Here is a 25,539-nt window from a genome sequence, read left to right on the forward strand (position 1 = left end):
TGTTTTTTCCAAAAAAAAAAAAAAGCTTGGAAGCAGAATTGGCATCCACTTCCAAAATAGCATGCCTCCAGAAACTCTATAAATTTGTAGAAATGATGAAAGTTATACAAGTATTCAGATCTTTCATTCATAGGGTCGCTAGGATTCGTTTATGACTCAGCAGCACTTAACAAGAAGTAAAAACAACACTAACATGCATATGATTCTGAAAAAATATTATTTCAGATCTGGAAAAGAAAAGAAAGTAATAAAACACACAGTGTAAAATGTAAATATTTAATCTGCTATAAATTTAGAGGAGTTAACAGAAATATTCTTGTGCTTTTCAGCTTGTTTAAAATTATGTTGCTACAAAAAGTTTAGAAAATAAATGTGTTGAAGGTCTACTGTAAAATAGTTGGACTCAAAAACAAAACAAAACTTGGATTCATCTTTTCTGGAACTTTTTTGTAAACTTTTCTCAGCACAATAATGTTTATATTCCACTCTTGTATGATTCACAGATTTCAAAAGCACAGAAACACTTTATCATTGTAACAATCCTAAAATCTAATCCAATGCTATCTAATTGATTCTGACTTACAGAGATCTCCACAAGTTTTCTGACATTATAAATCTCAATGGGAATTGACTGATTCATCTTCCTTCTAACATGTCTTTGGTATATTAGAACTATGTGACCTAGTATTAGAAGATGCACCTGCAATTCTAACAGTATGTGGTTCAGAGCTACAAGATGCTTCATAATCCTCTTGAGGGCAACCAACAATACTAAAATCATGCTGTTAACCTATCTACAGGGAGCTCTGGTGGCTTAATGGCAAAGAATTGTGTTGTCAACTGAAAGGTACATGGTTTGAATCCACTAGCATCTCCACAATAAAAAGATAAACAATTTCCTGCTGTGCGATTTACTGACTCTAAAAATCAACTCTCTAGAAGTTGGTTTCATAGGTTGGTCCAGACTCAGAGGTACACAGCAACAACAACATATGTGTCTAGGGAGCTCTGTTGGATGAGTGGTAAGGCAACGTGAAAACCCACCAACAAGTCAGCTATAGGTTGGTTCTGACTTGATGGTACAAAACAACAAAAACATAGTGTTTCTATGTCAAAATCCAGCTGATGGCTGTGGGATTAATTTTTGCTTTGCTATGTTTTGTCGACTCTACGGCACATAACAACAACAACAACAACAACAACAACAACAGCATGTTTTGTTTTGCTGTTGTTCAGTACCATTGAGTTGGAACCAAGTCATAGCTCTATCCAGCAGGTTTTCAGAGGCAGTTAATTGCATGGGAAGAGATTGCCCATTTGTCTCTCATGGAACAGCTGGTGGGATATGAACTGAATGGCTCTGTGATTGCAGCACAGTTTAATTAGAAAAGATAAAGACCCTGGTATAGTCTGTAGGGAGTTGTGCTGTTAATCCAAATGCAGTGCCTCTGCCTTCCTCTAGGGGAGGAAGATGAGCATCTCCCCCCCATGTGATTTACAACCTCCTGAAAACCCACTGAAGGGTTATCTATGAGTTGGTTCCAACTCAACAACAGTGAGTTTGGGGTTTTGGTGTGTTGTGTTGTTTTTTGTTTGTTTATTTTTCCATTATATATCCAACTTTAAAGTATACCAACACCAGTCTGTTGTTGCTATGTGTCAATAACTCATAGCGACTTTATACACAATAGCTCTGAAATCTGTCCTATCCTGAGCCAATCTCACTCTCTTCAATACTCCTGCCCCTATTGCCCTAGTTATTATGTCAATCCATCTCAGCCAGGATCTTCCTTTCCTATGTTGTTCATCCATCATTCCCAGCAGTAAATCCTTCTCCGAGGACTGGTTCCTCTGGGCAACATGCCCAAGTATGTAAGATGGAGTATCAAAATCCTTGCCTCCAGAGAACAACTTGCTTTATTCTCTCCAGGACAGACTTTCTTGTTCTCTTGGCAGCCCATGGTATGTTAAATATTCTCTAGCAGCACAGATCAATAACATAATTTCTGTAATCCTTATTCATTGCCTAGCTCTCTGATGCATAACAAGTAATCACAAAGACCATGACCTGGATCAGGTGCACCTTAATCTCTAAACTGACCTCATTGCTCTTCAACACTTTGTAGAAGTCTCTGACAGCAGCTTTTCCTAACTAATCCAATTTGTCTTTTGATTTTCTGACTACTGGTTCCAAGAGTTTTGACTGATGGAACAGAGCAATCTAAAATTGTTAGTAGTCACAATCTCTTTTTCACCTATCATGGTACTGCCAGTGGTCCAGTGGTGAGAATTTTCATTTTCTTGATGTTAAGCTTCAATCCATACTGAAAACTGCAGTCCTTCACTTTTTGTAGCAGATGTTTCAGGTCCTCCTTAGTATCAGTGAGCAAGGTTATATCATCTGCAAAATGTAAGTTGTTGATAATCTTCCTCTTCTGATGCCACAATCCTCCTCATAAAGACTAGCCTCCTGAATGATCTGTTCCACATATAGATTTAAAAGATATGGAGACAGGACACATCCCTCATGTAACTCCTTTCCTGATTTTGAACCATGTAGTGTTTCCTTCTTTATTTTTACACCTTTTTCCTGGTCTAAGTACAGGTTTCACATGAGCTCATGGAGGCCAGTTCCAATACAAAACTGGAATATCAACAATAAAAATGTGGACAGGAGAAAAGTTGCCCAATTAAGCTATTTTACACTGGTAGGAAAATATCTAAACCATATTTATACTGCAGGTAAGTCCTAAATATGTGTTACATGGTTGCTATACATTGTAGGTTTTTATTTTGGACTAATATTTTCATTAGGGAATTAAACTTTTCACTGTTCCACTAGCGTTTTAAAACAGTTTAGAAAATTATTCATTTTTTATTTTCATAAAATTATTTAATTATTACATGAAATTGTCTTGCTTTGTAAGAGACAGGAAATATGAAGCAAGATAATTCTTTCCATTTAGAAAAGAAATAATGCCAATGAAATGGATAGAAAAACTAAATTGAAATGCTAGAAATGTTATGGTTAATATTGAGTTCATCACAATTCTATTACAGCTTACTTTTTTTTTTTCTTCTTTATGTTCAAATTGAAGTCATGTGAAATGACATTTTATGTCCTGTATGGCTGAACAAATAAGTCTATCTTCGAGAGGGTGAAACCAATTTGCTCCCTGGAGGCAAGGATTTTGAGGCTCTATCTCACATTCTTTGGGCACATGGCCAGGTGGGACCAGTCCTTGGAGAAGGACAGCATGTTTGGAAGGGTGGAGGGACAGTGCAAGAGAGGAAGATCCAGGATGAGATGGATTGATTCAGTGACTGGAGCAATGGGATTAAGTCTGTGGGAGATGATGAGATTGGTGCAGGATAGGGCAGCTTTCAGAGCTAGCGTACATAAGGCCGTTATGAGTCATAGATGACTTTATGGCACATAACAACAACAACAACAGGGTTATGTATGGTTGAACACATAATAGGACAACTGCTTTCCTATTTTAGGGGTATATTTACAGTTTGAAAATGTATAATATTGGTATCATTGACCTATGCTAGATATACCCTGAAGGTAGATAATTGAAAGATGCCACCAATATTACTACAAGCCTGGTTGACATTTAAAAAGCAAGTGTTCTCTAAGAACATTCAACAGAGGAATTTACAAAATACAAGATTTAATGTATGAGGTTACCAATGTACTAAAACTTACATATGTAAATGGGATATGCTAAATCTTTAGCTCACATACCCTGTATTTGCAATACACTGTGTATCTAGATGTTCTTCAGTTCAAAATTGTACAATAAGTGGTTAAAGCTTGATTAGGCAGGGAATAGGAATATTGATTTTCTTAGACATTTGCTTTGATGTGCCTGGACATATGAAAATATAATTATTGGAAGGATCAAATCGAGAAAAGGTTATCTATATATGGGGAAAACCCTAGATACAGGGCTCAGTTTACAAAGGAGATAAAGCTTTGGATGTAGATCTTTAGAGATCAAATGGTTGACAAACCTGAGACCTAAGAATCCTGATGCTCTAGATTCCTAGGATTATGCATGTTAATCTTCCCTTTTCTGATATAGTGGTTATTCAGATATTTTGCCATTATCCTTGACCTCTGAAACTCCACCCATATCTTCCAAACCCCCCTGTGTCAGACAAGTTGTATTCACTTAGTCAAGAACATTTAATACTTGTATTTGTATGTTGTTTCTGTTGTTATGTGCCATTGAGTCGCCTGCGACTCATAGTGACCCTAAGTACAAAAGTCCTAAACTCTGCCCTGTCCTGTGCCAATCTAACTATCTCTGACACACCTACCCCTATTACCCCAGTCACTAAATCAATCCATCTCTTTGAGGGTCTTCCTCTCCTGCACTGTCCCTCCAAGCATGACGTACCTCTCCAAAAACTGGTCCTTCCTTGCAACATGTCCAAAGTATGTCAGGTGAAGCTTCAGAAATTTTGCCTCCAAGGAGTATCTTGATTTAACCCTCTCTAGGATGAATCTGTTTGTTTTCTTGGCAGTCCATGGTATATTCAATACTCTTCTCCAACACCACAACTCGAAGGCATGAATTCTCCTTATATCCTCCCTAATCATTGTCCAGCTCTCTGATGCATAACAAGTGATTGCAAAGACCATGGCATGTATCAGGCACACCTTAGTCTCCAGACGGACATTGTTGCACTTCAGTACTTTACAGAGTCCTCTTGATATTTACTCATTTTTCATCTGAGTAAACCTGGGTTGTTTCCTTGGGGATTCTAACAGCTGCCTATAGAGAGGCTCATTATACTCCTCACACTTAGATTCATCCACTGGAAACCTCTCTTATTTATTCAGAGTGGGAACTCAAGGCTTATGAGTATCTTATGAAAAGTTACTCTTTCTTCTGGTGGCATAGTTGACACCAAAAGGCTATGTCTTCCCATGCAGAAGAAAAATGAGTCATCATCTCGTAAAATGTCCAGCCTTGGAAACCCTTTGGAACATCACTTACAGCCAGAACAGAGGCCACAGCCATGAGATTTTGTTGTTTTTGTTGCTTTAATGAAAATATATTGGAATGTAATTATCTAAAGAAGTACTACTTTGCAGAGAATTAACACAATTTTGGGAGTAGGGTTATGTATGTTCTCCTTAATTTGTTCTTCTCCTTATCCAATCTATTCTTCCCTGTGATACTGCTTTTGGAATGTCTATTTCTAGAGGGTAAAATGTACCCTTGGCTTACAATGCAACAAAAATATTCTCATACTTATTATGTTACAAAAAATTAGAAAATTATATATGAGGAGTTGTTGTCCTAAATTTCAATTATACTCACTTGAGTTGGAAGCATGTCATATCTGACCCTCCATTCAATGTCCAGGGCAGTAAATCACAGGGAAGAGATTGTCCATCCTTCTCCCTCAGAGCCATTCTGGGATTTTTAGTGCAAGAGAGGGAACTTTGGTATAGCAACACCACTTCACTAATGCACTGTCATTGTATCGCAACCTATGCAGAGCTAACCTTCCAGCAGGTTGTCAGGCTGTAAATTTCCCAGGAGTACATTGTCTGTGTGGATCTATCAAACTAGATCTGACTTGTAACTAAGTTGTTGAGTGTTTGGTTTTGTCGTTCTAGTTTACAACAAAGTGCCTACTCATGAACTGCTAAAGCAAAATACATTTCTAACTTGAGGGCTACTGATGCATGCATGATGTCAATAATTATTGACTATCAAGTGTAGTCTAAAGAAATAATATTGGTATTGTGTGCTTATAATAATATTATATTTCAGAGTAGAACTGCCCCATATGGTTTCTGAGCCTTTAGTTTCTATGTAACTGTCTTGGTGGTGCAGTGGCTCAAGTGCTCATTTGCAAAGTGAAGGAAGGGTGAGCAAACCAATTGAGAGTTCCTTGAGAGAAAAACGTGGTAGTCTTCTTCTACGAAGATTTCTGCCTTGGAGACCTTGTGAGGCAGCTCTGGACTGTTGGTTCACCCTGCATCTGAATCAGCGCAATGGCGACAGGTTTGTTTTTATTTGAATCTTTACATGAATAGATCATCAGGTCTTTTCCTCTGAGAAGCCCTGAAAGGTTTGAATTGCTGACCTTTCAGTTAACAGCTGAATACTTTAACAATCCCACCATCATAGCTCCTTTTAATTAAATGATAACCAGAAAAAACATCACAGGTAAAATATAATTTCATCTCCATACATTATTACCTTGTGAATAAGTTTTAAAATATTAAAATTTTATTTATATAGGAAATAATATTTGATGAAAATATCTAGTCAAATTTAAGATGAATGACTTGAAAGCTTGTAATGTCATTAACAGTAGGGGTGATTTTCTTAAGGGATCATTTTGTAAGGCTGTCTAAAAGGGAAATGGATATTGGTGAGGGGGTGTCTAACGTGTTGACTTATCCAGAGAAGGGACATTAAGACTTACCCATACACACAATGTGCAGCAGACACCAACCAATCGTTGCTGATGAGAGAAGCACCACAGAGTAGTCTGTCATTATGATACAGAGCTACCAGCCAAGGCCAGGCTCCTTCTTCTGCGTTGTTTCCACCAACAATCTTTGGGCTGACTTTTTGAACCACCATTTTTTGTCCACATGCTAGCAAAAGACATTGTGGTGGGGAAGAAAGTGCATATTGTGTCTTGATGAATTTCTTCCCATCATAAAAGTCAAATGGATCAATACAAAGTCACTTAAGGTGATATAAATACTCTATTCAGAATTGTAAACTTAAGACTACTATAAAATATTTACTTACTTTTAGGGTTGCATTGCAATTGAATCAATGAGTTCTGTAAACACATTTTTCTGTAAGAAAAAAGATAACAATTTTATTTCAAAAGTTGTGCAATTAATTTTTCAACATAAAGCAGTTTAACAAATTCTATATTCTTAGTAAAATTGACTTCATAGTGTAAGGAACATATATGACAAACTCTGAATGAATGAAACATAGCTGTAAAAGCCTGGATGAGGAGTCAAATAGCCCTGAATTTGCATTTACTTGTGTGATTTGGGGTAAGTAGCTCAGTACCAGTGAGACTTTGCTTTCTTATTCATAAAATTAAAGCAGTAGTATTTACTTTGCTGGAATATTTTGACAATGAAAAGAAATATATGTTAAAAAAAAAAACACCAAAAAAAAAAGATACGATCTTCCCCAAATCACACAAGATAAATTATACCTCTTGTTATTTCATTGACTCAAACCTAATTTTCGTTATTATGTATTACAGCCTATATTCCTGTGTTCTAACAGATAAGTTATGCAATATTCAAAACTGCAGATCAGAGAGCATTCTTTATTAGAGAAGTTTAATGATAATGAAATCACAGAGGCTAAGAGAGAGACATATAAATACAGAAAAATATAAATACAGTGCAAATATACATTATGTAAAAACTCATCACTGATAAAAAAGTTTGCATCTAACATTTTTCAAAAGCCAAGCATTTTGAACAAAAATTTCAACAAAGGAAACTTAAAATGTGTTATGTGTAGCAACCACTAGAGATCAGTATAACGTAAGAAATTAAAGTATTTGCTCACACTTTTTTTCCCTTTCTTTTTTTCCTAAAACAGCTAGTGCAGATAAAAACACATCCAAATGCACTGCAGTGGAGTGGGTACTAACTCATAGTGACCATCCATCAAGTTTTTTTCAGGCTGTAATTTTTTATGGAAGAAGACTGTGCATCTTTTTTTCCATGGAACAGCGATTGGCAGCTTCAAAATACACACAGTGTACAACACACAATTAAAATTTAAACAATTTCTGTTTTTTCATCTCATTGTGCATGTTGTACTTAAACTTCCAGACGAAAATAGAACAAAAATCACAAATGAGACCTAAGCTGCACATCAGATTATGAATATAACCAAAACCCTGTAGTAATTCTGGAACACAAGTGAAAAGATTTGAGATCAGAGCCTTGTTATACATTTGACATAACGTTTAGAACAGAGGACAATTACAACTGAAGTGGAAGGAAATCTACTTATCAAAAGCATAGCCAATCACATTGCTGTGAAGCTAGTTGTGACTTCAAGCGAACCTATACACAAGTTTAACTGACTCAAAGGGTTCACAAAACTTTCAGTCTCTAAGTACTAAGACTGCCTCAGCTTTTCCTGAGAAATGGCTCTTGCGTTTAAATTATTGACCCTTCTGCTTGCAACCAAAATCTTAAACAGTTACTGCCAGGGTTCCTTATCAATTGCCAATGTGCCTGCAGTTGTTTTCACCATCTCAATATAGATATATTCATCCCTCCATAACCACTCTCAAGAAGAATCCTCAATTAACTAACTTTCTTTATTTTATCTACTTGAAGTAGAAAGATGAAGTATTCATTTTCAGACTGTGTACTTGTACACTTTAAAGTGTCATCTAATCTTTATTCACAGCTATAGGACTTATGCATGTTGGCTATGCACAATGTTCATGCATGAACATGTACTGGTCAAATCTTAGTGTAGAGAAAGAAATTATTTCAGTTCTACACAAAGTGACCAATGACTAAACATAATAATCCCCGCAATAATAAACTGCTTTATTCCCCCCCCCCAATTTGTTATTGTTATTTAAGTGTCATTAAGTTGACTAAGTATAGTGGCCCTAGGAATAAGAGAACAAAAATGTATCCTATCCTGTGCCATTGTCATGATCCCTGTCATTCTCAGGCTCACAGTTGCAGTTTCTGTGCCAATTCATTCTCGTTTCTTCCATTCCTTCACTGAACTTCTGCCTTTCTTAGCATAACATGATTAATTCAGAAAAAATATATAAGGACCTCTACCAATGTGATATAAGGTTAGTGTTAACTATGTAAGTATTGTGTCTTTCAAACAACATGCATATACATAAAATAGCGACTTCAGTGTAAGGCAATGCTAGTATTTTGTTTATGAGCATGAGAAATCTACCTCTATTCTCAAACATGCATGTTAAGTCAAATGTTTTCAAAATTATTCTTTTCTTCTTGTCCTTATTGATTTGTAAATGTCTAGAGAGTATAAGTAGAAGAAATCCTCATTAGACAAATTTATCCAATATCTGTACCAGTAATATAAAAGTTGCTGTTGATAGGTGTCCTTGAGTTGCCTACAACTCATAGGAACCCAATCTATGTTCAACAGCTGTGAAACCTGCCCTGTGCTGAGCCACTCTCACTGACTCCAACACACCTATGCCTATTGCCCCAGTTACTGTATCACTCCATCTCATCTGGTGTCCTCCTCTCCTGTGCTTTCCCTCCACCCTTCCAAGCATGGTGTTCTTCTCCAAGTATCAATCTTTCCTGACCATGTGCCCAAAGTATGTGAGACAGAATTTCAAAATTCTAGCCTTCAAGGATAAACATGGTTTCAGCAAGACCTGTTTGTTTTCTTGGTGTTCTATGTTATGTCCAAGACACTTCTCCAGCACTACAACTCAAAATCATCAATTCTTCTGTCATCCGTAGTAACTGTCAGGCTCTCTGATACATAGCAGGTAATTGAGAAGACCGTGGCCTGGATCAAGCACACCTTAGTCTCTAGACTGACATCATTACTTTTCAATATTCTGGAGAAGTCTCAGACAACAGATTTCTTCCAATGCAACTTGTCTTTTGATTTCCTGACTGCTAGTGCCAAGAGTATTGATTGTGGAGCTGTAATTGTTAATAATCTCAATCTCTTCTCCAGCTATCATTGTGCGCTAATTGGCCAGTGATGAAGATCTATGTCTTCTTAATGTTGCGCTCAAACCATATTGAAGACTATAGTCCTTGACCTTCTACAGCAAGCATTTCAGGACCTCCTAAGTTTCACCAAGCAAGGTTGTATCATCTGCATAGCATAGGTAGTTGGATAAGTCTTCCTCCAATCATGAAGTCATATCCCTCCTTATAAAGCCCAGCCTCCTGAATGATCTGTTCTGCATATAGATTGAAAAGACTGGAGTCAGGACATCTTTCTCACACACTCCTTTCCTGATTTTGAACCATGCAGTGTTTCCTTGCTCTCTTCTGAGGATTATTTCCTTGTCTGGGTATAAGTTTTGCATAAGCACAATCAAGTGTTCTCCTCAAGGTTAGCCACAATTAGTTATGACCACACTGTGAAATGTTTTTGCATAGTCAAGTAAACACAAACATTGCTCTGGTACTCTGCTTTTTGCCAAGATCCGTAGATCTTGGTAATAATGTCTCTGTCCCATGACCTCTTCATAACCCAGCTTATATTACTGGTAGTTCTCTGTCAATGTACTGTTCCAGTAATTTTGGAAAATCTTGAGCAAAATTTTCCTTGTGTATTATATTAGTGATATAGTTTGATAAATTCCACTCTATGTCAGGTCAACTTTATTTTGAAATGATAATAAATACAGATCTTTTCCAGTCAGTTGGCTAGGTAGTTTGTCCTCCAGAATTCTTGGCACAATCTGGTGAGCATGTCCCAGGTAGCATCTGTTAGTTAAATTGTAGTCCCTCAATTCCTGGTACTTTATTTTTTGCCAAATCTGTCAGAGCAGCCTGGACTTCTCCTTCAGCACCATTGCCTTTTGATCATATGTTGTTTCTTGAAATCCTTTTGGGTCAGGTAATTCTCTTTAGTACAATGTACTCTGTATACTATCTTCCATCTTCTTTTAATGAATCTTTGATCAGTCTAAATTCTGCCCATAGCATCCTTAAGTGTTGCAGCTCAAGGCTTGAATTTGTCCGTTAGCTTTAGTCCTTCCACTTAAGAAATACCGAGGAAGTTCAGCCCTTTTGATTTTCCAACTCCAGCTCCTTGCACATATCATTGTAATACTTTGTTTTCTCAAGCTGCCCTTTGAAATTTTCTATTCAGCTCCTTGACTTCCTGATTTCTGCCCTTTGCTTTGGCTTCTCAGCATGCTAGTACAATATTCAGAGTCTCTTATGACATCTATTTTGGTGCTTTCTTCTTCGTATTTGTAATGACCTTCTGCATTCCTCATGGATGATATTTTAATGAAGATTTACAGAGATTTTGGATTTCCATTCATTCATTGTTGTACTTTTCTCCTTGCCAACTCTTCCCCTGCAGTTTGTTCTTGTCTTCCAAAAGTAAAAGAAAAATTATTTCATTGTCATACAATCCTTCTTCCCCAATCCACTCCACTATGGAGCCTTCGTTCTGGACTCATGTCATGACAATAATACCTAATCATATATACCTGTTAAACAGTTCTCTCATTTGTTTGAATACAGTATACATAATTTATCCCATCTTTTTTCAGTCACAAATGGACCAATACTGTATAGTGCCACTGTTGTAAAATGAGACTGACATAGGGCTTGGGGACAGACTGAGATGGATGATATTCTTGATATACTCCCACAGTTCATCTGGCCTTTGTTCATTAGTGTTTAAGACCTCAAAACTGTCCCTAAGTTGGTTTTTAAATTAAGGCAGGGATAGACTCCAGATGAAATTTTGATTCCTATGGATATGATTTGACTTATTTAGCTTTAATCTGAACTTGCATAATGAGTAGTTGATGGTCTGTTCCTCAATTATCCCCTGGCCTGGTTTTCACTGCAGGTATTGAACTTTTCAAACAATTTTTTCCACAGATATAATTGATCTGACTTCTGTACATACTATCAGGTAAGATTCATGTGTGTAGCCTTTGCTTAGTTCTAATTTTTTGGTGTGTGTTTTTTTCCCTTTTTTTCTGGAGAAACTAGTCTTTTTATTTTTACTATATATAAACAGATTTATGTTATGCCATTAAAATATCACAAGTTCATTGTTTTCCTATTTTTATTCTTTTCTAAAAAATTCTGATTTATTTACAAAACTTGAATGTATTGTTTTTCACAAAAGATCCTTCTCAGTTCCTTAAACCCACCACCCACTGAATTGTATAACCCTAAGATTAACACCACCCTAACCCCCCCCTCTCATCCTCACCCTTCTATTTCCACACTTTACCTCATATTGGATCATCAAACTCATTCTGATTGTTTTGTACAATATTTGTCCTTGTAGGACTGAATTAGTTCACTTTGCATAATGTGTTTATGTTTTTATAAAAGAGAGGGTTTTGCAATAAATAAATCATTGATTGTGCAGAATTTTATCATTCATACCTAATATCATTTTTGTCACCAAGTCCATGTTTTCCAAATACTGATCCTTCTTCCTGGTTCCCAGATTTTGCATTCTAGTCACCTATTATTATTAATTGACCTTGGTTTAATATTAGATCAATTTCTGACCACAAAATTCGTAGAAATCATCTATTTCCTCCTCTTTGCCTCTGGTTGTTAAGTGATAAATTTGAATGATAGTGGTATTAACAGGTCTTCCTTTTATGTATATGGATATTATCCTGTCACTCAAAATATTGTATTCCAAGAAGAATCTAGAAATGGCCTTTTGAACTATAAAAGCAACCCTGTTTTTTCTTACCCTGTCATTACCAGTGTAGTAGATCATATGATTTATTGTCAGATTCAGAGTTTCCCATGCCAATTCATCTCATTTTGCCAATACCTAATACATCAATATTTATACATTCATTTATTTCTTAATGATGTCAAATTTTCCTATATTCATGTTTCTCATATTCTACGTTCCAATCATTAGTTTCTGCTTACAACTGTTCCTTCTCCTTTGTGTTTCAAAATTTGAGGGCTCAGCCTCAATGTCCTATTTATTAGTCTACTCAAAGTAGACTATTCAAATACCTGTTATATTTCTGAAGTGGATGGTCAATTCTTCTTCCTAGTCTTTCTTAATTTGGAAAGTTAGTTTTAGAACATCTGTCAGACAAAACTTTTACCAAAAGGAGTGGATGAAAAACACTTCTCTTACAGAAATAACCAATACATTCAGTATCCGCTCCACCCTGGCACATGTGTCGTGTTCTTTTCCTTTCTCTGCTACATCCGCATTCCTGCCTTTCATATCCAGCAAGTACTCCTTGTTTTGATGTCTTAGGCCAAAAGTCACTTCTGTGATATTGTGCACCTTTCACTGTTTCCAGTCTCTCACGCTGATGCCTGTCTCATGTTTAGGAGGATGTAAGTACAAAACTCATGTACAAGCTTCAATGTTTTGTAGGAGTATTAATTCACCCCTAATGATGTTAAAAATAATATCAGTCGACATCCCAGCAGGTAAGTATTTAATACTATCAACTGTAAACAGAATGTTTGATTGCTACTAAAATTCTCTGTTCTGATGTGTTTTACTGCTCCATAATATGGAAATGGAAAGTTCTGTGAACAGTTAAACAATTATATAGTTCTTTTTATTCACTATTAAGTATATTGTACAAAATGCTACAAACTAATACACCAGCCAATGACATCTTAAATCCTAATCCCTAGTAATGGTGTCTTCCTGCTACTTTCTCCCAGCTATAGCTGGGCTTTAATGATACTGTAAAACTTAAGCTCTGAATTCAGGAAGAACTTTTAAAAATCTTAGTAACTACTATAAAATCCTAATATTAAAAGTAGAAATACAGAGACATAACTTGAAGCCTGACTGCCTGTATTTAGCACTCATGTAATATTTATTAAAACAGATAAAAGCAGAAGGAATACCATTATATGCTGTACTTTTTTCTTCTTTTTCATGATTTTTAATTTGTATTTGAATGATCTCTTTAGTATAATAAACATTGTACCTATTTTTCCAAAACTAAAATAAAATAATACTAACATATTTTCATCCGGTTAGAAAAGATTCATCATTGAACTTCTAGAGGATTTTTAAGGATATAAATCACACAGGAGATTTTTTTCCTGAGGAACGACTGGTAGAATTGAACTTTCAGAGAAGTACCACATCTATGTTTGCAGTACAACTCTTTAAAACTGTTGTTGTTGTTAAGTGCTGTCGAGTCGTAGATGACTCATAGTGATTCTATGAATGAAAGACCTGAACACTTATATAACTTTCATCATTTCTCTAAGTTCATAGAGCTTCTGAAGGCAAGTTATTTCAGAAGTGGATCCCACTCCTGCTTTCCAAGCCTGTTTTAAATGGCAAGCTCCACCAAACACTGTCCATCATGACACTATGGGTAATCATTATCACATTTGATGTATAAGTGACACAGTGTTTGGCATCACAGCAACCACAACTTAGCTCTGTATAGCAAATGGACATAACAGGGCTATATCACTTAGAAGAATGTTTGACCAAAAACAATTAAAACTCAAATGCTTTTTAAAATAGGAGGCCAAATCCAATCAGCTCACATCCAATTATGCATAAACATTCCACATCCAAGTCTCACCAGAATCAGAAAACAAACCTCTGTAGAATCTGCCTGCTCCGGATGACTTCCTGATCTGGATTCCAACCCCAAATTAGTCTCATAATTCCTCTGGTGATTTAATATATTTTTTTCATGAATCTGTTGTTGTTGTGGTTAGGTTCTCTTGACTTCAGTACGAGTAATAATCACACAATGAAAAACAGATCTGTTCACTGCTCCAACCTGTTTCAACCTCACAATCTCTGACACATTTGAGGCCATTGCTGTAGTCATGTGTCAACTCACCTGGTAGACAGTTGTCTTCTTCTTTAATGTCCCCCTACCTTTTCAACCATGCTATACTTCTCTAAGGAAAAGCATATCCTAGAAACAAGCATGTGAGAGGAAACTTTTCCCTTCTTGTCTCCACTGGTGGCCTAGTGGTAAGAAGCTGTTCTGCAAAGCTATGTGAATTTACCCACTGCTCCAAAGCAGAAGGATGGGTAAACTTCTCCTTTGTTATTAACTGACAGAAAACCTACTAGAGGGTCAGCTATGAGTTGATTCAAACTCACAAGCACACAATTTGTACAATATTTTTTAAGCTAGAAGAACTAATGAACAAATTCAAGCCTTGAGTTGTAATAGTTAAGGACTCCATGGGCTAAATATGAAACAATCCAGGAAACACAGAAGAATGATAGAGTCTCTGTACCAAAAATAAAATTGGTTGATACAGAAAAATTTCATGAAACAACATGTGGCCAAGAGGCAATGATGATGAAAGAGAAAGTTCAAGCTGCTCTGAAGGAATTGGCAAAATAAACAAAGCCTCAGGAATTGATGGTGTACCAATTGACATATTTTAACAATAATATGCAGCCCTGTATGTGCTTACCAACTTATGCCAAGAAATCTAGAGGTCAACTACTTGGCCAACTGACTGAAAGAGATCCATCTTTATTCTTATCCCCCCAAAAGGTGATCCAACAAAGTGCAAAGTATTGAAATTATCAAACAATATTAATAATACCAAACAAGCAAATTTCTGCTGAAGTTTATTTAAAAAAAAAAGAATAGAACAGTACATTGACAGAGACCTGCTAGATCAACAAGTTGAATTTTGAAGAAGCCATAGCACTGGGGACATTATAACCATTAGATGGATCTTGGCAGAAAGTAGAGAGTACCAGAGGAATACATATGTGTGCTTTATTCACTATGCAACAGTATTTGACTGTGTGGATTGCAACCTTTTCTAGCTAAACTTGAGAATAATAAGAACTGCAGAACACTTCATTGCACTCATGCAAAACCTATGATTGGACCAGGAAGCAGATGTCAGAAAAAAGCAAGGAAGCACTACATGGCTTAAAATCAGGAAAGGACTGCATCAAGGATATACCCTATCTCCACACTTTTTCAATCTACACACAGAACAGATCATCAGGAGATTGAACTTTATGAAGAGCAATATGGCATCAGTCCTGGGGAAAAACTTGCGTTTTATGCAGATGATACAACCTTGCTTTCTGAAACTGAGAAATGGGACATTTGTTACAGAAAGTCAAGGACTGTAGTCTTCAATATGGATTGAAGCTCAACATCAAGAAAATAAAGGTTCTCACCGTGGTCCAAATGGTAGAGAAGTAATTGAGATTGTTAACAATTTCAACTTATGCAGCTCCACAGTCAAAACTCTTGGCACCCCCAATGGTCAGAAAATCAAGATTAATTGCATTGGGAAAAACTGTTGTCAGGGACAGCTCCAGAGTGCTGAACAGCAACAATATCAGTCGAGAGACGAAGTTATGCATGACTCAGGCCATAGTCTTTTTAATTAGTTGCTTGGCATCCGATACCTGGCAATGACTTAAGATGATAGGAGAATAATCAATGTCTTTGAGTTGTGGTGCTGGAGAAGAGTATTAACAGACCATGAACTGCCAATAGAACAAACAGGTCTGGCCTGGAAAGGTTGAAATCAAGTTACTCTTTGGAGGCAAGGATTTTGAAGCTCCGTCTCACATATTTTGGGCATGTTTGGCAAGAAGAACTGGTCTTTGGGGCAGGACATCATGCCTGAAAGAATGGAAAGGTAGTGCAGGAGAGGAGAATGAGAGGGATTGACACAGGACCTGGGGAACTGAAGGTAAGTGAATTGGAGACAGTCAGATTAACTCAGGGTAAGGCTGGGTTTAGAGCTATTGTATTTAGGAGTGGCATCCACTTCTAAAATAGCTTGTGTCTGGAAACCCTATGAACTTGGAGAAAGGATGAAAGTTATATAAGTATTCAGTTCTTTTGTTCATGGGGTTGCTATGAGTTGTCTACTAGTTGACGACACTTAACAACAAAAACAACATGAGTTACAGGTGAATTGATAGTATATACTACCTCTTTTAGAAATTATGATAGAGTTAAATCAGATATTGTTTATGAAACTATATAGCACACTGATAGTGATCAAATACATTTTTATTTTGCAACATTTTTACCTGTACTCCTCAGGTAATCATATGTATCTAGAAGTATAGGGTACTTAAGTGCCTTGAGTCAAATACAACTCATTGCAATCCTATGAACAACAGACCTATCTTGTCCTACCCTGTACCATCCTCATCATCTCCCATTATCATATGGTAGAACAATAATAATAATAATAATAATAGCTACTATTATTATTATTATTATAATAGATATTGTACCTTACAAAATATTATCAACTCACAGCTGACCATCCAGTGGGTTTTCAAGGGCTGCAAATTGCTCAGGAGGAGGTTGTCAGTCCTTCCCCTGAGAAACAGCTGGTTGATTTAAACCTCATGCCTTTGAGATGACAATGCAATTTCTTACCACTAGGCTATCAGAGTTCCTTTAGATCACCTCTTAACTATGTTGTTGTTGTGTACCATTGAGTGAAAGTGATTTATAGCGGTAACCCTCCAGGGGGTTTTCAGAGGCAGTTAATGCACAAGAGGAGATAGCCCAGTCTTCTCCCATGGAACAGCTGGTGGATTTGAACTGCATGACTTCAGGATTGCAGCACAGCTTCTTACAACTAGGTTACCAGAGATAGTGTTACTATTTATGATGTTTGGAAGTTACTTTAGTATTTTAATTTGATTTTTTGTGGTGGTTTTACTTTTTGTTTTATAGCTTAAACATCCACTCAAAGTGACCCTGTGTGTTTCAGAGTTTTCCAGGAATTTCCTAATAGAGTATGCCAGGTTACGACAATTTATAAGCAGATCACCAAGCTTGTCTTCTGAACCACTTCTGAATGGGTTCCAATGGCCAACCCTTCAGTTAGTAATGGAACACTTAACTACTTGTACCATCCATGGACCTCACGAATTTATGAATAAAATAAGTCAACTAACTTTTAAGATTACATAGTATTCAAACTTGGCTTTAAGCAGCCCATGAACAGTTTTTACTACTTACGTAGGTGTAAGTATTAAGCTGCCATTAAGTGCCTTGTTCACTGTCACAAATGGTCCACCTCTAGTAGATAAGAATGGCATGGAGGAGTTCTCAGTCCTAGGAAAAAATACACGCAGAAATTAACAAAAAGAAAGAAAAGAAAAATAAATACACTAATTTATTGTTGTAGATATTAAATTATGGAATGCCAAGTGAAGAGACTAACATTTTAACACAAAAATCCTCAAATGCTTTGCTACTTTAAAGATAATGTGAATCAATAGATTCACCCACAGTAACATAAGATTTAATATTTATTATTGCATATATCATATTTCTAGTCCTTTTTGTTTGCTCATATGTTATTTTAAAAAGTTAAAAATTAGTGTGATTTCTTTTTCATTTGACATTTCCAAGTTTTCTGGTAGTTACTATAGTGATCAATTTTAGTGACAATTCAAGAGTTGTTGTACCTTAAGATAGTAAGCCCTTCCCTGTGATTTTTAATTTTCTTTTGAAAAATAATAGTTACTCAAGAACAAGGGAGCATAAAAGAGATATTTATTATTTAACTTTCAAACATTGTTTCATTCTTGATATTTTTGTTCCTTTCAAAGCAGTATATCTCTGATTTAAAGCCAGAAGCCTCAGGACCCCTCTGAAAGATATATGTAAGTAAGCCAGAATGTGGTGGAATAATGAGATGTCTCCTTCTACAAAAGGCTTTAAAGCACTGAACTTCCATTTCCTTGAAAACATATGTATTTTATTATTCTTTCAATTGTAGACATCTATTGAACATTCTCTTCATTATGCTATCAGTTTAAAAACTAAGGTTGCCCTGATACAAACCATGGTTTTCTAAATTACTTGTTATGCATATAAAAGTTGGACCTTGAGCAGGACGAAAGAGGAAGAATCAATGACTCTGAGTTGTGTTATTTGAAAAGAGTATTGATTATCTCGTGGAATGTGAAGAGAACAAGCAGGTATATCCTGGAGAAAGTGAAACCAGAATGTTCCTTGGAAGCAAGGATTATGAAACTTTGTCTCATATTTTGTGCATGTTCTTAGAAGAGGCCAGTATGGGGAAAAGACATCATTCTGTGAAAGCTGAAGAGTAAGTATAAGAGAGGAAGATCTTTAACAAGATAAACTGACACGGTGACTGTAGCAATGTGCTCAAGTATGCCCAGGATTGGGACGGTGGCACTGGGTAGGACAGGATTCAGATCTCTTAACCATAGGATTTCTATGAGTCAGAATCAACTCACTGTCAGAAAACAACAAATTCCTTAGTACTAGCCAGAAACATTTAATTAATGCTTGAGTTTAATTATTCCTATTGTAATTCTACTTTTTAATTTTCCTATAAGAATTCACTTTCAGTTTGGAAAAAAAGATCTCATTCCTGCTTTTTTACATTAGGTATCTTGGTCACACTTTGATCTATCACTGCTCCTCTCAAAGAAAGCCTAATGTTTACCTCAGATCAAATCCAACTCTTACTTTTTTCTATCAATGTGTATTAAATTCCTAAGAAATATACATAGCAGTATGTTAAATAAGAGGAGAAATACTAGATGGAGCAAGATAACCTTCTGAACAAATTGTAACTGAATTGAGTGCTTTACAGCTTCTGAAAAACTAATGAAGGTTCTACTAAATTTCCAAGAATTTAGAATGTTGTAAAAACAGGAAAAATAACAAAATATTCCTAGCAATGCTTACTTACTTTATCTAAATCTGAAATAGATTTACTAAAAGAACATGAGTATTGCTTTTATTTACAGAGATTAAGGTATTCATCCAGTGCGGGCAGAAGTATTCTCTTATTTAAATATTTATTTAAGATGAATTTGCTAAAATTTAGAAAACAAACCAATAGGCCTGACAGTTTCAAAGGGCACCAAGAATATATGCATACAGAAACACGCTAGGTAAAAGACTTCAATTTAGAATGTTTGTTGTTGTTGTTGTTGTTAAGTGCCATCGAGTCGCAGGCAACTCATAGCGACCCTATGAAGGAGAGTCCTCTGTGCTTGGGTGCCTTTCATCCTCTCTCCAGGTTCATGGGGTTTCCAGAGGCAAGCTACTATGGAAGTGGATGCCACTCCTCCTTCCAAGCTTGTTGTAATCGGGGAGCTCCACCCCACTCTCTGTCCGCATTGGGTAGCCAACCATTAATGCATTTGACACATAAGCAAAACACACAGTAGCCACAACAAATTCAAGCACAGCAACTGCAAAGATGGTGCACAAGTAGGCAATATTTTGGCCTGACATATGGGGTCACCATGAGTTTATTAGTCCACCATAGTAACATTAATAATTACAACATAAGGAAGACTAGGAGAAGAGGCAAAAAGACACAGGAAAAATATTGCAGGCAAAAGTGAAAAGGCTAAACTACATAAATTGTCTAAGTGAACGAACTTGTGAATAATACTTTGAAGCTTAAAGATCAAAAGCTCAGGTTCTTATAAAAACAAAGAATAGGAATAACTAAACAATTATTTTGAGACTTTCAAGATGGGCAACTAGAAAACTACTATTTTAAATGGGACTGGGAAAATACTCTCCCATATAACATTCTGTTTCTTAGATGTATAGCTTGCTTCTGAAGGAGACAAAAGGCCTCAATTTCTCTTATATTAACCAAGACATTACTGAGCACAAGGCAGACATGAGTCATTTCAAATAACTGCATATTCTACATATTAACTAAATGGCAATCATAATTACCTATAAACTCATACTAAGGCAGAAGGCAGATCAAACAGACTTTTTTTTGTTATTGTTGTGCCATTGAGCCCAGTATGACTCATAGTGACCCTATGAACAATGGATCTGAACCCTGTCCTATCCTGTGCCATCTTCATATTCCCTGGCATACAAAGCCCTATTGTGGCAGTCACTGTGTCAAACCACCTGGTTCAGAGTCTCCCTTTCCTTCCCAGATTCTCCACCTTTCCAAGCATTATGTCCCTCTCCAGCCCCTGCCAGTAACATGCCCAAAGCATGTGAGGCGAAGCCTCATCATCCAAAGAGCACTCTGCCTACACCCTCTCCAATATATAACTATTTGTTCTTTTGGCTGTCCTCTGTATGTTCAATGTTCTTCTCCAACACTGCAACTCCAAGGCATCAACTCGTCTTCTGTCATCCCTATCCATTGTCCAGCTCTCAGATGCATAGCAAGTGACTGGAAATTTTATCAATGGTGTAACTTTCATCACTGGTGAAGGTTTCATTATTTTACACTTTCCTTTTACAAGTATTGAGAGATGTCTATCCATTATGAATAGACACAAATTGTGTTTCTTTTGTGTAGGGTATCAGGAATATCACACACAAGGGAACACTGCATGGTTCAAAATTGGGAAGGTGTACGCAAGGGATGCATCCTATCTCCATACCTTTTCAACCTATATGCAGAACAGATTATCCAGGAGGCTGGGCTCTATGAGGAGAAATGTGGGGTCAAGATTGGTGGACGATTTATCAACAATCTGCGTTATGCGGATGACACAACCCTGCTTGCTGAAACTGAAGAGGACCTGAAGCGCCTGCTGCAGAGTGTCAAGGACTGCAGCCTCCAATATGGATTGAGGCTCAATGTCAAGAAGACAAGATTCTCACCACTGGACCAACTGGAAGCATCAGGATGGATGGTGAAGATATTGACATTGTACACAGCTTTAGTTTGCTTGGCTCCATAGTCAACAGTCTTGGCACCAGCAGCCAGGAAATTAAAAGGTGCATTGCCATGGGAAAGTCTGCTGTTAGGGACCTCTCCAAAGTGCTGAAGAGCAATGGTGTCTCTTTGGAGACTAAGGTGCATCTGATACAGGCCATGGTCTTCGCAATCACCTGTTATGCATCAGAGAGTTGGAAAATGACCAAGGAGGATAGAAGGAGAATTGATGCCTTTGAGCTGTGGTGCTGGAGAAGAGTATTGAGAATACCATGGACTGCTAGGAAAAGAAACAGATTTGTCCTGGAGAGGGTTAAACCGGGTGGCTCCTTGGAGGCAAGGATTCTGAGGCTCCGTCTAACATACTTTGGACATGTTGCAAGGAGAAACCAGTCCTTAGAGAGGGACATCATGCTTGGGAGGGTGGAGGGACAGCGCAGGAGAGGAAGGCCCTCTATGAGGTGGATTGATTCAGTTATTGGGATAATTGGGATGGGAGTGTCGGAGACAGTGCGTTTGGCACAGGACAGAGCGGAGTTTAGGGCTGTTGTACATAGGGTTGCTATGAGTCGCAGGCGACTCGACGGCACATAACAACAACAACAATCAGGAATATCATTTGAATTGGTTCAGTAGTACATTTCCTTTTTTGCAGGTAAATATATAGGTCAAATATATTAATCATTTTTACTTCTAGAGATCTTTCTTTCTTTACACATGTTCTTAGCATCCTTGTTCTGATGAGTGTCTATCATATGTGAGTGTATTTTAGGTTTGTGATTTTATAAACTTTCTCCATAGCTCAAGGATTCTCAAATTGTGTTTTCCAGACCAGAGCACTAGGTTTACTAAGGAATGTATTAAAAATGCAAAATTTCCATCCCTACCTCTGATCAACAAAGTTAGAAATTCCAACTTTGTGATAAAAAGATCTGTGTTTTAACAAGTCAACCAGTTGATTCATATGTATGTTTCAGACTGGAAAACACAGTGACAGACAAATGTAGCACCTACTTTTGTTTGTTAGAGGCTCTGCTCTTTTACTTCTAAAGTGTCTTGCAGTTACGTCATAAGCAATCTCTGTCAAAGCATGCAATATTAAGTAGGAAACTATTGAAAAGCAATTCATTAAAAATGTATTTCAGAGATTTGGACTTTAAGTGTTCAATTATCTCTGCCTTGAACTCTTCTAAAACAGACCCTGGAGGATTCATTAACTTCTCTGAAAGCCAAAATAAACTTGAACAAATACTGTTATTGTTGTTGTGTATTGTAGAGTTGAAACTGATCCAAAACTGACCCTCCAGTGAGTTTCTAGGGGCAGTTAATTGCACAGGAGAATGAACATCCTCCTCTCACAGAGCAGCTGATGGCCTCGATCCACAAGTCTTTAGGATCGCAGTGCAGCTTCTCGCCACTAGGCCATCAGAGCTCCCAAACAAATATTAAATTGAGTATTAAAGTTACTTATAGATTTGTTTTGTAACTGTCCTATATTATTTAATTTCCTATGGAATTTTAGTATGAGGATATTGACAGTGAATTTTTTAAAAACCTTTCCCTATTGTAGAAGAAAGGAAGACTAGAGGTACATCTTAGGAATAAATGATATTCAAGAAATGCATAGCATTCTACCTTGGGATTCTCAGATGTTTTTCTATGTTGATGTTCTTACTGGTCCACAAAGGAAAAAAAAAAGTAGATCTTATTTAAATGCACAGAGCAAAACCATGCAAGTATTCATATTGTGAGATCTTTTTTCTGTATTTTTTTAGTCTCAAATTTAGCATGTGCTAACAAAATGCTTTTAACATTGTACTTTCATTGGTTTGAATAATTTAGAATACTCATAATTCAGTGACATTGACTAGAGACCAATTCATAGCTCAGATGGATATCTAAAGTTGTAAAGTGCATGGGAGGAGACGGCCCCTTTTTCCCCACCAGGAGCAGCTGGAGGATTTGAACCACCGAAGAAGCTTTTGGATTAGCAGTGTGATTCCCTAATGACTATTCTACCATAACTCCCTAATTTAATAATAAGTAATTTTTTAAAAAATAATTGCTATAAATTCCTTGAAAACTTACATCTCTGTACTAAATTTTGAGATCAGCGATCGAAGAGTAGGATTTAGAGATTATCAGTCCCTACTAACATTTCCAGGTGATATTTGGGTTGAACTACTTGCTTTTCAAATATACCAACTAAAATTCAGAGGTTTTATGTGTGTGTGTGGTTCGTTTTGTTTCTTTGTTGGGGTTCCTGGTTGGGTTTTTTTTTTAGTAACTTGTTTATCTCAACTAATATTTACATTTAGACAGAATAAACAGCAGCAGAGGAAATTTACAACAAATTATTCCAGAGGCATGTGCCATGTCTTTCTGTGTTTCTTTGACTATGCAAATACCTTTGACTACGTGGATCACAACAAATTGCGGCTATCTTTGAGAAACTTGGAAATCCCAGAACACTTGATTGTGCTCATGTGAAAGCTATACTTGTGAACAGAGAAAGTAAACACTGCATGGTTCAACATAGAAAAACTGTATGCCAGGGATGCATACTATCTCCATATCTTTTCAATCTAAACATGGAACAGATAATTTGGGAGGCATGCTTGGGAGGGTGGAGGGACAGCGTAGGAGAAGAAGGCCCTCTATGAGGTGGATTGATTCAGTGACTGGGATAATTGGGACGGGAGTGTCAGAGACAGTGCAATTGGCACAGGACAGAGCGGAGTTTAGGGCTGTTGTACATAGGGTCGCTATGAGTCGCAGGCGACTCGACGGCACATAACAACAACAACAACAACAAGATTTTATGAAGAGGAATGTAGCATCAGAATTGGAGGAAGACTCATCAATAACTTGTTTTACACAGATGACGCAACCTTGTTTGTTGAAACTGAGGAAGACAGGTGATTGTTGCAGAAGGTCAAGGACTGCAACCTTCAATATGGATTGAAGCTCAGCATCAAGGGGAAAAAAATCACCATTGGGACAATTGGAAGCTTCAAGATATAAGGAGAAGATTAAGATCATTAACAGCTTCAATTTGTTTGGTTTCACATCAGCATTCTTGGTACCAGCACCCAGGAAATCAAAAGATGAATTTTATTAGGAATTATCTCCTGTCAGACTTCTCGAAAATACTGAAGAGCAACGTTGTCTTTGTAGAGACAAGGTGCACTTGATCCAAGCTATGATATTTGCAATTACTTGATATGCATTAGAGAGCTGGAACATGACTAAGGATGACAGAAGAATAATTGATGTCTTTGAGCTTGTGGTGCTGGTAAAGAATATTGAACATACCATGGACTCTAAGAAAGCAAATAGATCTGTCCTGGAGAGAGTGAAATTAGGCATCTCCTGTGAGGCAAGAATTCTGAAGCTCCATTTCACATACTTTAGGCATATTGCCAGGAGGGATCAGTCCTTGGAGAAGGACATCATGCTTGGTCAGGTAGAGAGAAAATGTAAGCAAAGAAGACACAGGAGGAGATGAATTGATTCAGTGACTGGGGTAATGGAGGTAGGTGTGTCAGAGAAAACTAAACTGGCTAAAGATGGAGCACAGTTTAGGGCTGTTTTACATAGGGCTTCTAAGAGTCACAAGCAACTAGATAGTCCATAAAAACAAGAACAAAACCCAACACTCCTTATTTAGTGAAATGTTGAAGACAATAGATAAAAATAGTGTTTGGGTTTTGGTGTTTTTGTGTTGTTGTTTTTTTAATATAACCTTTTAAAATGGTAAAAATAAAAGGTTACCAAATTCATGTTGTCACAATTTGTTTTTTAAAAGACAAATTCTTAGAATGACTGAAAAGTACAGTAGTTTCAGAAAGAATTTGTGATATTAAGTTCTGCAACTGAAGAATTCAAAGTTCTCTGTATTTGTTTTCATTTCTTGCAAATTAGTGATTAAAGTTTACAGAAGCTGTACATGAAGATTACAAATAGATGCTGTATTTTTAAAATCTTGAAAATGTTCCCCATCTGCAGATATACATAACTCCTTCTGACATTTACATACTGTATACAAGTCTAGTATCCATAGAAATATAACATTTCCTTGTTGACATAGTTCTGCCTTAGGGAAACCTATCTCTAAACTATTATTACCTTTTTTATGGGTTATGCAC

At 36.8% G+C, this 25,539-nt stretch overlaps 1 protein-coding gene across 1 annotated transcript in view; it reads right to left on the minus strand.

Moving 5' to 3' along the window:
- The window catches only part of TMPRSS15 (transmembrane protease, serine 15), a 272,391-nt gene that overhangs the window by 35,877 nt on the left and 210,975 nt on the right, over positions 1-25,539 (minus strand). The window contains exons 21-23 of the mRNA XM_006889826.1: positions 17,716-17,811; positions 6,795-6,844; positions 6,460-6,634 (exon numbers count right to left, since the gene is read on the minus strand). Coding sequence (XP_006889888.1) covers positions 6,460-6,634; positions 6,795-6,844; positions 17,716-17,811 — 321 coding nt within the window. The remainder of the gene's footprint in view (positions 1-6,459; positions 6,635-6,794; positions 6,845-17,715; positions 17,812-25,539) is intronic.

Source organism: Elephantulus edwardii, unplaced genomic scaffold (genome assembly GCF_000299155.1).
Source record: "Elephantulus edwardii isolate Elephantulus edwardi_28Jun2011 unplaced genomic scaffold, EleEdw1.0 scaffold00081, whole genome shotgun sequence".
NCBI lineage: Eukaryota > Metazoa > Chordata > Mammalia > Macroscelidea > Macroscelididae > Elephantulus > Elephantulus edwardii.